At 34.3% G+C, this 17,932-nt stretch overlaps 1 protein-coding gene across 1 annotated transcript in view; it reads right to left on the reverse strand.

The window, feature by feature from the left end:
• Positions 1–10,300: 10,300 nt before the first annotated feature.
• LOC140443376 (uncharacterized) overlaps positions 10,301–17,932 on the reverse strand; it is a 49,737-nt gene continuing 42,105 nt past the window's right edge. Inside the window, exon 2 of the mRNA XM_072534637.1 lies at positions 10,301–17,166. Coding sequence (XP_072390738.1) covers positions 15,791–17,166 — 1,376 coding nt within the window. The 3' untranslated portion in view covers positions 10,301–15,790. The remainder of the gene's footprint in view (positions 17,167–17,932) is intronic.

The raw sequence follows: 17,932 nt of genomic DNA on the forward strand, positions 1-17,932 counted from the left end.
GGAGATTTCACAATAGGTCCTTTTTCCTTTGTTATTAGGGAAGATTTTTATGTAGCAAAACAAGATAAAAAGAAGAAGAAACATTTGGCGAAGTTATTTCTTTGTTAAAAAAAGGCGTAACAAAACGAAGGTATGCAGGCATGGGCGGCGTGAAAATAGTTTATTAAAGGGAATAATTTAAAGAAATTATGAACATGCTTCACAGCCCTTTCCACGATGTAAACTGGGTGTACTGAGTTTGCATCGGAACTGTGAAACAAGGAAGCATGGGAGAACTATCGTAAAGACAAGTTGAGGAAAACAAGGAAAGTTTACGTTACTACGATAACACATACGTACAATATGACCAAGTAACATTATAACATAACATAAACGATACACTAAATAGTATCTATCTAACACAATAGACAAAACATAAAAGTAATTCTACAAGTTTTACAAAAGTTATAAAGGTATATGCTTAATAATTATAATTTTTACAAAAGGTATGAAAGTACAAGCTTAATGAATTTATTTAACCTATATAATATTTTTATACAACTATGTTAATATATACACTTATGTGTCAAAAGGTATAAGAGGGTATCCGCTCGATATTGTTACAGCAAAATAGGACACGTAAGGCAAACAAGGCAATATGGAGATCGTTAAACAATGAGCGAGAGAGTGAGTTCGTCGCGAGATTGTTAACGTGAGGCACCTTGGTTTAAATAACACTGTATCAATAGATAGTCCGAGTATTTTGCTTAGATATCATCACTAGAAAGATAGACTTAACCTAGTTTCAGTGGTGTAAGAAGATAGCTAAAAATCCATATAACGGTACTTATTGAAATATAAGCGGTAATAATAGACGATTAATATGCCAACGTTTTTCGTAACCCGGCATAAAGGTAATAAGACTAATGTTAAGTTTTGGTTAGGTAGGTAGGGAGTTTGTAACTAACAAGGAGAATTGTAATGAGGATTTGCGTACTTAGTATCTCTTAATGATTATCAAAAGTCTATGCAGTATTAACAAGAGATTGAGATTTAATAGAGTTAAAAATTATATTTCAGTAATGTGGTTGCAAAAACCCGAGGTTTAGGAGCAGGGGGTACATATGGTACATAATTTTTCAGGTGCACATAGGGTATTTATTCTGGTATTGATGGGACTAACCTCTTAGGCACCAAAATTAACACTAAGAGAGTCATTTAATTGGCCTCATTCCGGTTGAAGAACGACTGAATTCTTACCACAGATGGTCAATAGAAACTAGGATCCAGATACTATTTTCGGCGAGTCAACTGGCGAACGTCCGCTAACATCAGTCCTAGCCTTCCTCAGTGCCTAGTATCTCTGGCAGATGCTGATCTCTATGACGAAAAGGGGTAGAGAAGATGTTATTTCTATGTTGGGTCTCACATCAAAAGTTAAACCAAGTAGGAAAGAGAGTACTACACGATTTGGGAATTCTAAACACGACAGAGATGTCACAGCCGGACAGTGTGTTTAGGGATTTAGGGGAAGTCTTGTTAGAAACACTGTATCAGTAAAGATAAGGTATAAGGCAATTGTACTTTTTAGAAGGTAAAGGCAAGAAAATCTTAGGTTTTCTTAAATAAGGTAGTCCTTAATTATTCCATTTGGAGTCAAGGTAGTTTTATTCAAGATACGATATGTTTCCAATTTTCTTTGGAAGGTAAGGTGTGTTTCTAACAGATAAGGTACCCTTCAATTTTCATTTGAAGGTAAGGTAAATCTTTTCCAATTTTTGTTGGAAGATAAGGTATATTTTCAACAGATAAGGTGCCCTTCAATTTTCATTTGAAGGTAAGGTAAATTTTTCGTTGGAAGGTAAGGTATATTTCCAACAGGTAAGATATCCTTACATTTTTATTTGAAGATAAGGTAAAAAATTTTTAAATAAAGGTAACACGATAAGATTTCTTCGCTTGTAAGGACTACAGCACAGCCTATATAACGATTATTTTATCAACGCAATGAGGTAAGGTGTGTTATAAGATAGGACGAAAAATTTAAGGTAAATCGCATGACGTCGAAAGTAAAAATAAAGACATAGATAAGTAGAAATCAAAGCAATTAAGACTAACCATGAATTATAGGGGTCTCAACAAACATCAATTTACATGGACAGGTAAGATACATCGGTAGAAAGACATGAGAGGTGTTTTCACGAATCTTGTTACAACAATGTATGTATGAGTGTCAGATAAGAAATAGTAGGAAATAGTAAAATAACCGTTTTTACTACAGACGTATTATAACATATATAGATATGGGAGGTAAAAGTTCCTAGTCAATAAAATTAGATGTGGGCGTTAGACGACAGTTACAAAAGGTATAATATATATATTTCTAGCATGGTAAATAGTTATTCTTGCTCATTTTCTGAGACTTCGGAATCAAAAGAGTCACTATAACACGGCTTTAAATCTTTTATATGCCAGCGTCCAGCATTAGTACCATCTTCGTTTTTTATTTGATACACCAGACGAGAGAATTTTTTAGATATTGTACCCTTGACATACTTGGGAGCAAGCTTAGACATGAAACGTTTTGGAGCACTACTAAGAACAATATTTTTGCGCCACACGGTATCACCAACAGAAAATTGAACATCTCGTTTGCGGAGATTATAGTATTTGGCATTTCTTTCATAGGCTTTAGATAGGTGGGTTTGGACTTCCTTGAAGACAGTTGACAATCCAGTTATTTCAGAGGCATATTCGTCTCTGTTACCGGGAGAGAATTCGATATTTTGGAGCTGGTCATAGGGACGATTATAATAATCTCCTAATAAGGGAACGTTGCGGGCAAAATTCAGAAAAGCTGGGGAGTGTTGAGTAACTTCATGGCGGGCGGTATTAATAGCTTGTTGAATTTTAAAAATTTCTCTATCCCATTCGGAATGTTCGGTAATATAGCTGCGAATAGCGGTACAAATGGTACGATTACTTCTTTCTACGAAGTTGCATTGGGGGGAATAAACGGCAGTGAACCAGATTTTTTGAACTCTGTATTCATGACAAAGATTCTTAAGAATTTTGCTATTAAAATTAGAGGCATTGTCGCATATGATGTGTTGGGGAACACCGAAAGTTAAGAAAACATTATTTTCTAGGAAGTTAGCGACATTCTGAGCGGTAGCTTTGCGTAGGGGTTGTATTAACGTATATTTAGAGAACCAGTCAGTCACGACGAGTAACCAAGAGAAACCTTTTTTACTGCGCGTGAGGGGACCGATAAAATCAATAGCAATTATTTGCCACGGGAACTCGGCTTTCTTCTGATTTCCCATTAAACCCATTTGAGGAACATTTGGAGCTTTCTGTGCTCCACAGACTTGGCAAGAACGAACGTATTTGAGGACGTCTCTCCTCATCTTCGGCCAGTAAAATCTCTCTTTGACCCGGGATAAAGTTTTAAAATAGCCTAAATGGCTACAAGTAGGAGGTTCATGACAGGATTTGAGAACGTCGTGTTTCTGGGGAGAAGGTACTAAAATTTTCCATTCTATTTCGTTAGATTTAAAAGGTAGACAGGTAGGTACATACTTATAAACATATTCATTTTCTACTTTCCATTGGGGGAAGTTATCTGGATTAGCGATAATTTTTGACCGTAAGTTATCGTACCAGGGCTCGATTCTATTTAGATCAACATCGAGAGAAGCTAATTCGGGACTTACAGGAGTTTCGTCCAGAGGGACTTGTTCGTGCATTCTACTGAGTGCATCCGGTACTTTATGGCAGGATCCCTTTCGGTGAACAAGAGTAAAGTTATGTTGTTTGAGGCGCATGGCCCAACGACAAAGACGACCAGAGGGATTTTTGAGGGTAGTCAACCAGAGAAGGGAATAGTGGTCAGTGATGACGGTGAACTTGGTTCCTTCAACGTACGGACGAAATTTTTCAATGGCGAAAAGGACGGCAAGGCACTCACGTTCTGTGACAGAGAAATTTCGCTCGGCTTTAGTCAGAGATCGACTAGCGTAACATATAACTTGTTCGCTATCATCTAATTTTTGCGTCAAAACAGCTCCAACTCCAGTATCACTGAACTTGAGCTGAACTGAGCTTGAACGACGAAGGGTTTCGAAAAATCTGGTTGAACCAGTACGGGGGCAGATACTAAGGCTTGCTTGATTAAGATAAAAGACTTTTCAGCTTCAGGATTCCAAGTAATGGTTTGTTTCTTTTCTTTTCCTTTACCCTTTAGGAGATCGTTTATTGGAGAGACAAGGGTAGAGAAATTTTTAATAAAACGGCGGTACCAAGAGCAAAGTCCAATGAAGCGTTTAATTTCGGTAGTGTTTGTAGGTCTGGGATAGGTTATCATAGCAGATATTTTTTCGGGGTCCGACCGAAGAGAATTATCACCAACGATATAACCGAGAAACTTAAGGGAAGTTTTGAAGAACTCGCATTTATCTACGTTAATGGTAAGATTTGCGTCCTTTAGCTTTTCTTTAACTTTAGAAAGAAGAGAGATATGTTCTTCAAAGGTAGGGGAACATACTATTATATCGTCAAGATAACAAAAAATAAAGGGTTCGAATTCAGGTCCGAAAATTGCATCTACCAGACGTTGTTGTGTTTGTGCTGAATTACACAAACCGAAAGGCATAACGGTAAATTGGAATAACCCTCGACCTACTACGGCGAAAGCAGTTTTTTCACGAGATGATTTTTCCAAGGGGATTTGCCAGAAAGCTTTCTTAAGATCAATAGACGAGATAAATTTTGCACCTCGTAAAAGAGAGAGGATCCTATCGATATTTGGAAGCGGGTAGGTGTCATGTTTAGTGACATCGTTTAAAGTACGACCATCAAAACAAAAACGAAATTCGTCATTTTTCTTCCTAACCAACAAAACGGGTGAACACCAAGAACTACAACTGGGTTCTATCACACCTAGCTGGAGCATTGAATCTAGTTCTTTATTTAAGATATTCGACATATATGGAGACATAGGGAAAGGACGTCGCTTGAATGGTTTTGAGTCGCCGGTATCTATTGTCATTTGAATTTTATTTGTGCGGCCTATACCTTCAGCGCTACTAACTTCGTTAAAGTTATTAATAATTTTGTTCGCTAAGGTACGGTCGGCTGGACTAAGAGATTCTAACGAACAAAGATGCGGGAAGATAGCTTCTGGATTGGCCATAGAAAAAGGATGATTTGGTTTGTCGGACTTAGTATTCCATTGGTTGGTATTAAAATCAATTGAGAGACAAAATTGTTCAGCAAAATTACTTCCAAGGATAAAAGAACACGGTAAAGAAGGCACTACAAGGCATTGAATTACTCTAAAGACATTATCGGCAAGAATAGGTAAATCTATGAGACCAGTTACTTTTTTATTGGAACCGTCTGCTAGAGAAACTGTCGAGTTAACGGATTTATTTATTGGAATTTTATTTTGATTAAGAAAAGCGAGACCTTGTTGTCCGGCACACGTAATGGAACAACCGGTATCCAATAGTACAGTAAAATCTTGATTGTAGATATTTACAGATATGTAGGGTCTTTTATCAGTCTTTTTAGAGATCACAAGGGGACAGACTTTATTATGAGAAGGAAGACGATAGAAGTTTCTAACTTCCGTAAGGTAATTTTTCCACTCATTTTCGGTCAAGCGGTAGGAGTTTCTATGCGAAAAGTCTCGGTTCTTATTCCATTGTTTTCGCTGACGGGAGTTAAAGGTACTTCGGTGAGATGTAGGAGAACGGTAATCTCGAGGTAAATTATTCTGAATTCTATTTGAAGAATAACTGGAGGATCGGGAGATATCGGACTTTTTGGGATGTCTGGGAATAGAATAGCCGATAGTATTTATTCCGTACGTTAGTTTTTTGGAGGATTACAATTTGTACATTGTGGGAAGGTAACTTGAGATTTTCCACATCGATAACAAAATATTTTCCTCGGACGACGACATTCACGGTGACTGTGTCCTTTGCCTTGGCAATTCCAACACGCAGTGGAAGAGTTTGGCTTAGAAGTTAAGGGAGGTACGTAATTCTTGCCTAAAGAACGGTTCGTGGGAAAGGTATTACTAGAAAAATTGTTTCTAGACTGAAAATGTCTCGGAGGGTTTCTCTGGGCATCCCTTTGGTTTTCTACGCTAGAAATAGAAGGAGAGTCTCGTTTGAAAACTGAGGCAGCATTTATTTCGACGGTATTAATGAGAGAAGATAATTGGTCTACGGTATCCACCGTACTAGTGGCTATCATAGTAGAATATTCCGGTAGGAGATTTGAACGAATATAAGAGATTATGGTTTTTTCGGAGGGCTGTCTCGGTAATCTCTTTATTAAATTAAGTATGTCTGCTTGATACAGAACGAAAGGTTCATTTTTTCTTTGCTTACGGCTTTTGATCTGATCCCACAGTTCGTCTTCATAGCCATGCGGAAGGAATGTGAATTTAAGTAATTCGACCAGTTGTGGCCAAGAGGTAAGTTTAGATTTAACGCTGCTAAACCATTTAGCTGCGTTACCTGAAAAAAATTCCACGGCAGATCGGAAAAGTATCGCATCGGGAATATCACGCGATTCAGCAAGATTTTGAATTTTTTCCAAGACACTAAATAGATGCTTAGGATCACCGGAAAATTTAATATTCCAATCACCTACATTAACAGGAGTATTAACATGGACGATAGGGTTAATGGCTGGCATAGGAGCTTGTGAAGTTAAAGGTATATATGCGGGATTCGAGTCGGTAGTGATTATTTTATCATCTAGGTTTGCTTCTAACAGAAGGCAGGTAGAGATAGCTTCGTCTTTAAAATTCGATTCCACAGGTTTCTGTGGATCTGGGGTTAGACGTTGTAGTCTTAGGGAAAGATGCAATAAATGGGCCTTTGTTCTTTTGTAGACAGAATCACTAGGGTTTCCTTCAAATTCAGAAATAAGATTTTCGACTTCGGAAAAGATAGTTTCGATCTGGCTTGATTCATCTTCGAAGATAAGGGGATTTTCCGTTAGATCGATAATCGGAGTGGCTTTCTGAAGGGCTTTCTTAAGGATAGATTTTTTTTCGGAAAGAGTTCTATTTGACTTAATACCTCTGATTTTCAGTTCGTAATCGATCTGATTTACCTTGAGATAAGAGATAACAGAAGAATCCATTTTTAAACTCGTTTAGATAAAAAATAGTCGAGAGAAGAGAAGATACTTATATTTGAAGACTGCGTTGCGGTGCTATTTTTTACCATTTAGCTACCACATTGGACGATATTTTCTTGCTGTTAGCTACCACATTGGGCGCCATTCTTTTCTGTGTACCCTCTGGATGATCGATTGAAGGTTACACAAAGAACGGTACTAGGCTCGGGCTTCAGTCTGGTAGAGGTATCTTGGTCGGGGTTCTTGTTACAGCTCAAATATCACGGATCAATTAAGGAAGTACTTACGACACAAAGACAAAAAGTTAGAAGAGAAGATAAGAGATAAGAGAAGAAAAGTTATTTGGGCACCACCCTATTTTTAGAGGAACAGGGAAACCTTAAGGCATAGAGAATACGATAATGAGAAAGATAAGATACAGTTAAGATACGCGAGAATAAAATAAACCGTGAGAGAAAAGGTATCTTGATCGTGCGGTACACACTCAATATTTCGACACAGATACACTAATTATACGATAAAACAAATAACATAAATCAGTAAAAATGCCTGAAAGAGATACACCATGCACAATAATATATATTCATATCATAACAATAAAAATAAAAAGCAAAAGGTTCGTCAACAAAATTATATTGAGGTATATAAAAAAATACACTATAACAATCTTTACGGCACAGTTAGATGACACGAGATAAGTGATTGATTAATTTATAATCGAATAAAAACAAAAAATATTTTTTTTGGGAAAATAATTCTGCATAACGTAGTATTCTCAAGGATAGAAGAAAGCAAGGGACATTATAATAGTCAATATTCGTCAAACAAATTATTATTATGCCTTGAGAACACTTAAACGTTTACCAAAAATTTTTTTATTGAATGTGATCACCTCAAATCTATATATGAAATTTAACATAAATATACCCTACATTAATAAAAAGAAATGGTCCGTAATTTATACATATATTATATCGTAGGTTCAAACTCATAATAGTTCGTTCCGTTTAACCATAAACAGCAAGGTCACTAAACTAAACGTTATAAATCAAATTCTTACGGTTTAGGTATCAAAGTTGAGCTTTAGTCAATAAAATTTACTACTCACAATTAATATGCCACAGGTGGATACAGATAGTGGCGTTAGGCCTTCAATAAAGTCACTTGACACTTGGTCCTCGGCAACAGGTAGCTACAGCAACGAATTACGGTTTTCAAACCGTAATTCCTCGGGTTGATTTCGGCAGACGAGAAGATAAACAGCCAAACAGGAATAGCACAGGTAATAATCGGTAGTAGAGATGAATGATGAATAATGCACAATGAATAGTGAATATTAAATAATGGCTAATGGCTAATGGCTAATCGTTAATGGCTAATGGTTAATCGGCAAACAGAAGTGACCTCGTTCCTTCGAAGTGGAACACGTCTGTTGGACAAAAGAGAAAATATTTAATATAGGACTCACTGTGTAAAGATAAATAAGGGTGAATTGAAAATCCACTTACCGCCGATTGTCGAAGATAAGACCGCTTGCCACAGGAACCAACTTGGAAATGAATATCGGATTGTGAATTTAGAAGGGCTTAGACAAGCGAAGGTTGAAAATAGGGAAGGGATATTGGCTGAAGGATGCCACGCGAAATTGACATTAAATATCCGAGATATTGGGGTTCATTTTCGTAGCGTTTACCAATAGAAAGTAAAGTTTCTACGAAAAACAACTCTTCTGATTTTCTGAGAAGGTAGCTCGGAGATTTCACAATAGGTCCTTTTTCCTTTGTTATTAGGGAAGATTTTTATGTAGCAAAACAAGATAAAAAGAAGAAGAAACATTTGGCGAAGTTATTTCTTTGTTAAAAAAAGGCGTAACAAAACGAAGGTATGCAGGCATGGGCGGCGTGAAAATAGTTTATTAAAGGGAATAATTTAAAGAAATTATGAACATGCTTCAACCTCAGTTTATGCCATTCGAAATTTGAACTGCGGTTTTGTTTGTTTTTATGAAATTTTTGTTTTGGATACAGTTAATATTAATATTTTTGAATCTGATGATGAAGATTTTTTAAGAAGGAAAACCTAGGCTATGGTATCCAAAAACTTCGGTATGAATTAGATATATATTTATGTAGCATAAATTTTTTAGGACAAATTATTTTGAAGAGTATGACGAATTAGAATTCTTCACTCGTTTTCGTTTACAGAAACATACTGGCAGCATTTTATTGCACCAAATAGAAGGAAGAATATTGTCTCAGACTGAGCGCAATTATGCCATATCAGCAGCTACTAAACTGTTATTAACCTTAAGATTTTATGCTTCTGGTTGAATGCTAATAGCAGTCTGCTTGTGTAATTGTAAAGCAAGTAACGGAGGCAATATACACTTTACGAAACACATACATAAAGTTTCCTGCTACAGAAATGGAACTACAGGAATTGAAACAAACATAATATCATAACGTAACATAATAATAATATACATAATATCGCATGATTTCTATATATATTAGGCGCAATAGACTGCACCCACATCCGGATCTTATCACCAGGTGGAGATCAAGCTGAACGTTATAGAAACTGAAAAGGATATTTTTCATGAAATGTTCAGACTGTATGTGATGCAGAATTGAAAATAATGGACATAGTGGTGCGGTGGCAAGGATCCGCACATGACCGAACAATTTTTAATAACTGTAGACTGAAAGCTCGCTTAATAGAAAGAGCAAATTTGGTGCAAATTCTGTTCTGCTGGGCGACAGTGGATATGGTATTAAAAATTATTTGATAGCACCTCCAGCAGCTCCAAATGAACCTGCAGAAATTTTATTTAAAGAATCACAAATCAGAACTAAAAACTGTGTAGAGAGATCCTATGGAGTGTGGAAATGTAGATTCCATATTTTATCTTTAGATATCCGAGTATCCCCTGACACTTCCCAGCCTATTATCGTAGCAACTTCAGTTTTCCATAACTTCCATAACTCAAAAAGATGGTGAACTGCCAAATAAGGTGCATATTAATCTTGTAAAATAAAATTGTTTAAAAAAAACATTTTAATTTCGAGACATTGTTAGCAGCCCGATCGACGAATACAAAATTTTGCCAACTCAAAAAAAAAAAAAAATCAAAGGCGAAAATTTGGGAATAAAGAGCCGAAACTATCTATTAATAAATAAAAAAAAATTACAATCCTAAAGTATCTTTATTTGGAAAAAAAATTCAACATAGTAGATTTTTCATATATTGGGCTATATTTCGTAATATAATGAAAAAATAAGATAAAGATAAAAAAATATATTGTTGAAAGAATTTCAAAAAGTGCACTTAAAAATGAAAATCAAAAATATATACAATATATAATTTTAAATATGAATATTACACAAACATTTTAGATTGCAAATCCAAAGGAAATTTTAATTTAAATGATTGTATAAATTTTTATGACGAAAAATATTTTTTGCTCTTAAAAACTGTATGTGTTTAATTTTAAATATATTTTTCTTAATTAAATCAATTATAATTTACTATACACATTCATTCATATTAAAATCGAAGTTTTTTTTATACATGTCTTTTTGCAAATTTTTATGTTTGGTAATTATCCCAATGTCACTATCAATAATAATTTGAACTAAGTTTAAGAACATCAGATCTACTATTTCTTTTTACTTTAGTGTTCTGTAGTTTTACCCATAATAACTATTCCGCTGTCGATTTCACAATGTAGAACGCTCGAAAAGTTATACTTGGAATAAACTAAAGTATAAGTTATACTCAGAATAATTGAGGCTTTGAGAGCCAAGAGTGGGCTAACCAACATTTTGTTGATAATTGAGTTATAGATTGCAATCACTTCTAACGACCTGAAGTTTTAAAGCAAAACCGGTCTAACCAACATTTTCGTATATTATAACATAAATCTCGCCAGTAAGGTGATTTTGCATTATAGAAAATAACAAAAAATTGAAAATACGAATGGGCTATCCCACGAAGTTATGGAATAGACCAAAATTGTTCAATACATAAATACGTAAAAGAATGCAAGAGTGGGCTAACCATCCTCCATCAGTAATATTTAATATTGGATTCCATGCACCAATTACGGATTCGTGCAAAAAATGTGATTTGTATAATAAAATAAAGTTCTCAACAGTTCAAGCAGAAAAACGTAAATTTGAAGTAACATTAGAGGTTCACCAACGAAAAGCAGACAGTGATTGCATTTGACTTGATGCGAACGTTGTCCACATCAGTTATCAGCACTGGAATTTCTTACTATAAACGCCAGTTGTTGATTTACGTCTTAGGGGTCCATAATTTGGTTACTAATAATGCTCATATATATGCTTGGAACGAGACACAAGCATCACGAGGACCTCAAGAAATAGGATCCTGTTTACTGCATTATTTAAAAATGTTGTTACAACAAAAAATGTAATACCATATTCCGATCAATGCGAAGGGCAGAACCATAACATTAAAATGGCTGTTTTTTGCGATTTTATTGTGTCACATCCTGATATTTTGGTGAAAAATATTGATCATAAATTTTTAGTCAGCGGACATTCTTACCTTGTCTGTGACCAAGATTTCGGAGTAATAAGTAAGCAAAATATATATTTTTTTAAATATATCTACGTACCTGACGACTGGATCAAGGTAATAGTACATGCATGAAAAAAAAAACACATTTTACGATAATAAAGATGGCAGAAAACGATTTTTATTCCATTAACAAGTTAGAAAGAAATATAACAAAACGCAAACTTTATACACAAAAATTAAAAGTCAAATGGTTACAGATCCAGTGGTTGTAATATAAGAAAATAAATCCATTTATAATTTACTACAAATACAGCAATAATGTAGATGTTCATTTATACCTCCAATATATCATGGATTTTACACAAGCACCAGAACAATAAGATCCACTATACAGCAAGAAGAAGAGTTCATTAACGATGAAGATAAAGTATTTTTGTTACTTTGTTTTTAATAAAGCATATTTTCAACATTAATATTGTTTAATTGTATTGTACTCTAGGTCTAATCCACATTCCTATTAAAATTTTTAAGGGCACACTGATGCAAAAGCGGTCTAATCCACAAAAAAGCGGAAATTTTTATATTTTTGTTAAATATACTACAAGATCTTCGAGTTTTTTGTTATTAGTTAATGATTTGTAAACAATGACTACCTTTTGGCATCATCTTTTAATTTTATAAGACTTCAAAAAAACGCATATATTCTTGGTTCAGGTAAATCCATTATTCAATATTTGGTGTTAGCCCACTCTTGCTCTCATAGCCTCAATTATTCTCCAATTTATACTGGGATTGTAGAACCGGCCCTAAATGTAAGCTTAATATACGTCAGTGTTGCCATATACTCAATTATTTCGTACTCTCATATATAAAATTATGGGCAAGAGCACTTAATTTATATAATTATATGAAATGAAAATTTAAAACAAACAAAAACGTGAAAAATACATATACGATTCAAAGCATTACAATTATATCTATAAATATTATAAAATAAAATTATATCTTGCATTTAAAAAATACTTATATAATAAAAACCATTAGAATTATGCCTAAGGTAAAAATTAATAGTTTAGAAACTACAGAATAAAGTGAAGTTTAACCATATGTAGCAATCTAGCAATTCCTGTTTAGAGATTTCTGGCTTCATTGCCAAATATATCAGTTTACAAAATAATTGACAAACATATCAATTTACAGAATAATTTACAATATTTAGCTACATTTAAAGTAAAAAATACTATTTTATGAATGCTTTTTAATATGAATTCAAAAATTGTTGGTTCTCATAACAAAACATTATAATTTCTTATATTTAATATAAGTATCTTTATATTTTAAAAACTCATACTTTATACAAAAAATATGGCAACAATGTGACGCAAGGTTATGTTCATTGCCCTAAAAACCAATTTGACCGAAACTATTAATGCGTTAGGACATCAAAGATAAAGGAAAAGCAGATCAACGCGCTAAAAGAGGATCGAACGACTCATACGGGCCAACTGTGACCCTGGGTGTGGACACCAAAGATTGTAGTGCGGTTGTACAGGAAGTCCTTCGAGAAATTTTGGAAAAGAACACCCACAACAAACACATGGGAAAATTTTCAACGGTGGACCATGTACAAAAAGAACAGAGGAACTGCTCCATATGGACAGGAATAAACTAAGCACAGTAACAGGAATGTTGACCGGGCACGCACCAGTAAGAAAATTCCTGAATAGACATTTACAATGGACACCTTAAATTGATACTTTGCGATAAGGATCCTGAAGTTGTAAAATATGTCTTATATCAAGGATTCTCACTAGGATTTCTTTGAGAGCCTAATAGTTTGAATGAAATTTTCTTTAGGGCCGCAAGTACACAAGTCCTGAATTTGTTAATTCGTTGAAGTCGATGGGCGAAATCTTTCACAGCTCTCTAGAATGGCATCTATGTTAGCAGGTTGCGAAGAAACTAAAATTCTCAAAATGTTTTCAACGTTCTCACTAGTTAGCTTAGATCTGTACTTGTTTTTTATGAACTTTTGAGCTCTGTATCATTCTGAAGATCAATTAACTCATTTTTCAAATCCCGAGCTTCGTATCTAAAAACAGAAACCTGATCTACATTTGCCGTTGTTATTGCCCATGGATTTTCCACCAAGCGAAATGGTTCTTGGAACTTCCTGAAGTTGCTAAACCTTACAAACATTTCATCCTTTAGGTCTGCTAACAGCTTCAGTAGGTCAGAAATGTCTTTACTTTCATCTGGATTTCCATCAAACAGTGCTTTAACAGAAGGAAAGCTGAAATAATCTTCATTTGACAATTCTTCAATATACATATTCAGCTTCTGCTCCAGTGAAAACACAATACCCATCATTTTCGTTACAATGTTATTGTAGTCTCCTTGCAATTTGGTCAATGTTTCATTCATATCGCTCATTGTATCAGTGAGAAACGCTACTTTAAGCCACCAATTAAAATTATGAATATCAGGAAACTCTTTAGTCTTTGTAGCCAAAAACAGAGTAATCTCATGTCGAATGCTGGAGAAACGTTCCAAAACTTTACCCTTACTCAGCTATCTCACTTATGTGTGGTAAAGAAGAATGTCCCCATAAAGCGACATAAGTTCTTTCAAAAATTCTTGAAACTCTCTGTGGTTTAGTTCATTTGATCTTATGACATTCACAATATTTACAAGTGTTTTCATAACACAGCTGAAATTTTCACCAAATTTAGCAGCTAAGCTTTCTTAATGAATGATACAATGGAAACTCAATAAATTATCATTTCCCAAGTGTTTTTTCAACAGCTGAACAAACCCTATATTTCGCCCTAACATTGATGGGCAACCATCAGTACACACAGAAAAAATCTTTTTCAAATCGCTGCTATGCTCGTTAAAAAAAATTACTATTGTGTTCAAATAATCAATACCTCGAGTTTGTCCAGTCATAGAAATCATGCCCAAAAAATCTTCTTTAAGAACACAATCCTTCGATACATACTTTATGAACAATAGCAGTTGACAAATTGCCGTTATGTCAGTGGACGAGTCGAGCGCAAGACTAAAATATTTACTTTTCTGCAGTTTATAGGTAAGACTAAGGGCAATATTTACTGCTAAGTTCTGTGACCGTCTCATGCACGTTGAATCAGACAGCTGACGTTTTGAAACTCTATCTAATATTTGTTCATTATTAGCAAATTGTGAGAACAAAGTTTAGCAAACTGTGACAACACATTCTTTTACAAATTTTGCATGAGAAAACGGCTTCATCTTTTTTGCTAAAATTTCTGTAACTTGGTAGGATGCTTTTGTAGTAAGCTAATTCTTTTTTATTGCGTTAAAAAGAAAACTACGTTCACAAGCAAGAGACTTTTTCCAAGAATTCAATTTTTTCTCTCGGATCTTGGAATTTTTCTTCAAATTGTGAATAGATTGAAGTGTAGTGAGTGTTCAGATTATAACGTTTGTTTCCATTCACCGTTTCAGGACATATCAAACATAGGACCGCGCCTTCTTTCTTACCTTTTGTAAACGAGAATTTTTCCTCCCACTTGGCTTGAAATTCACGGTTTTGATCTTTCAGTTTTCGTTTCCGACTATTTGAGTTCCCTACTGCCATATCTAATTTAAAATTCAACAACTTAACTAGATGTTATGTGGTGGGGGTGGGTAGGGGTAGAATGCGGTACAATGCATGGCGCCGCTCTACACTACTGTAATCTGATTAAATGCATAAATAGAAACATAATTATATTATAACTTGCAAATTTACTGCCTAGCAGTAGACGGCCGCGAAAACTCGCTCCGAGGGCCGCATGCGGCCCACGGGCCGCGTAGTGAGTATGGCTGTCTTATATATGATTGCGAGGCGCTGGAGCGCAAAAAACATATGGGCAACCAAGAGGAGACTCCGATAAATTTAGGACACACCAAGAAAAAGACCTGTACAAACTTATACAAGGTATAAAAATTCTCAACTGGGTGTAGCAAGCAACAATGGATAACAAACAGAATAAGCTTCAGTTTCAGTAATAACGCAGATCTTTTGTATCAGGGGAAAAACTGTTTAAAACAAATTTCAAACATCTTAAATTTTTCTCAAATGTGTGTTTTCAAATGTCTTTTCAAATTACTTTCTTGAATAAATTGCTTTAAACAAATTTCACACTTGTAAGGCTTTTCTCCAGTGTGTACTCTCAAATGTGATTTCAAATGACTTATTCGAATAAATTGCTTAAAACAAATTTCACACTTATAAGGTTTTTCTCCACTGTGTATTCTCAAATGTGCTCTTAAATTACTTTTATCACTAAACTGCTTAAAACAAATTTCGCACTTGCAAGGCTTTTCTCCAGTGTGCAGTCTCATGTGCCTTCTCAAACTTCCTGATTCAGTAAATTCCTTTAAACAAATATCACATTTGTGAGATTTTTCTCCAGTGTGAATTTTCATATGTGAATGTTTTCGAGAAAATTGCTGTAAACAAATTTCGCACTTGTAAGGTTTTTCTCCAGTGTGCACTCGCAAATGCTTTTTTAAACTTCCTGATTCAGTAAATTTCTTAAAACAAATTTCACACTTGTAAGGCTTGTCTCCAATGTGAAATCTCAGATGTATAGTCAGAGAACCTTTGTGAGAAAACTGCTTTAAACAAATTTCACACTTGTAAGGCTTTTCCCCAGTGTGTAATCTCAAATGTGATTTTAATTGACCTGTTTGAATAAATTGCATAAAACAAAATTCACACTTGTGGGGTTTTTCTCCAGTGTGCGTTCTCAAATGTGTATTCAAATAACCTTTGTGGGAAAACTGCTTTAAACAAATTTCACACTGGTAAGGCTTTTCTCCAGTGTGCAACATCAAATGTGTATTCAAATAATTTTTGTGAGAAAACTGCATTAAACAAATTTCACACTTGTGGGGTTTTTCTCCAGTATGCGTTCTCAAATGTTGTTTTAAATTACTTTGATCACTAAACTGCTTTAAACAAATTTCACACTTATAAGGTTTTTCTCCGGTGTGAATTTTCATGTGTTGAGATAAATAATCTTTTCGAGAAAATTGTTTTAAACAGATTTCGCACTTGTAAGGCTTTTCTTCAGTGTGCACTCTCAAATGCATTTTTAAATTTCCTGATTCAGTAAATTTCTTAAAACAAATTTCACACTTGTAAGGTTTTTCTCCAGTGTGAAATCTCAAATGTTTATTCAAAGAACCTTTCTGAGAAAACTGTTTTAAACAAATTTCACACTTGTAAGGCTTTTCCCCAGTGTGCAATCTAAAATGTGTTTCCAAGTTACTCTTGTGGCTAAACTGCTTTAAACAAATGTCACATTTGTAAGGGTGTTGTCCAGTCGCAATTGTCATATTTATATTTAATATTTTTTCTTCAGTGTGTTGACCTGTATATTTTCCTTTATGCGATGAATGTAACGTATCCATGATTTGAATTCTATTCTTCTCTTGGGAACAACCTAAAATACAAACCAACTTTAAACATTTCACTGGAACGAAAAAATTATTGCAGAAACAAAGTAATAAATAAAGAAAATTATAGGCAAGTTGACCTTTCAAGGTTTATTACTACATGTGCAACTATTGTAATGAAGAAATTGTGATTGCTCAGTTTTATATAACGTAAAATATCATTTGTTTAAAATTATACTTTGAATAAATTTTCTTCATTTACTTAACTAATTATTCTGTTTCATACAGTCTCCTGTGACACTAATAATCGTGTGTCTAATATATCCCTTTCGTCTGCAAATACGAATACGTTGATATCTAAAGAGGAGAGTTTCTATATACATTTTCCATAAGAAAGAGCATTTTAAGGCTGGAGACCACTATTTATTGTAAAAATGGTCAACAGTTTTCCTTTATGTTTTACTGCATTTCCACACAAGCTTTTGAGAGATTAATTAATTGAAAATTTTTAAATAAAGTATACGTTAGGATGTTTTTTTTTCTAATCGGCGCCTCATGTAAAAAACAAAAAGATTTTTTGAAAAAAATTAAATGGAGAATTCAAAAATATATTTTAATTTTGGGTACCATTTTATTTCTTTGAAAAAATTGAGACCATTCCCGAATGCACGCCACTGATGAATATATAATTTCTAACTATGTCAAAAAAATGTGCAATAACCAACTCATAAAACCCACTAAATTTTATTTGCATATCACAAGCAGTGTCAGGGCAATAAATAAGTCGTTAGTTTTTAAGAAAAATGTCAACAC

Source organism: Diabrotica undecimpunctata, chromosome 1 (genome assembly GCF_040954645.1).
Source record: "Diabrotica undecimpunctata isolate CICGRU chromosome 1, icDiaUnde3, whole genome shotgun sequence".
NCBI classification, from domain to species: Eukaryota; Metazoa; Arthropoda; class Insecta; order Coleoptera; family Chrysomelidae; genus Diabrotica; species Diabrotica undecimpunctata.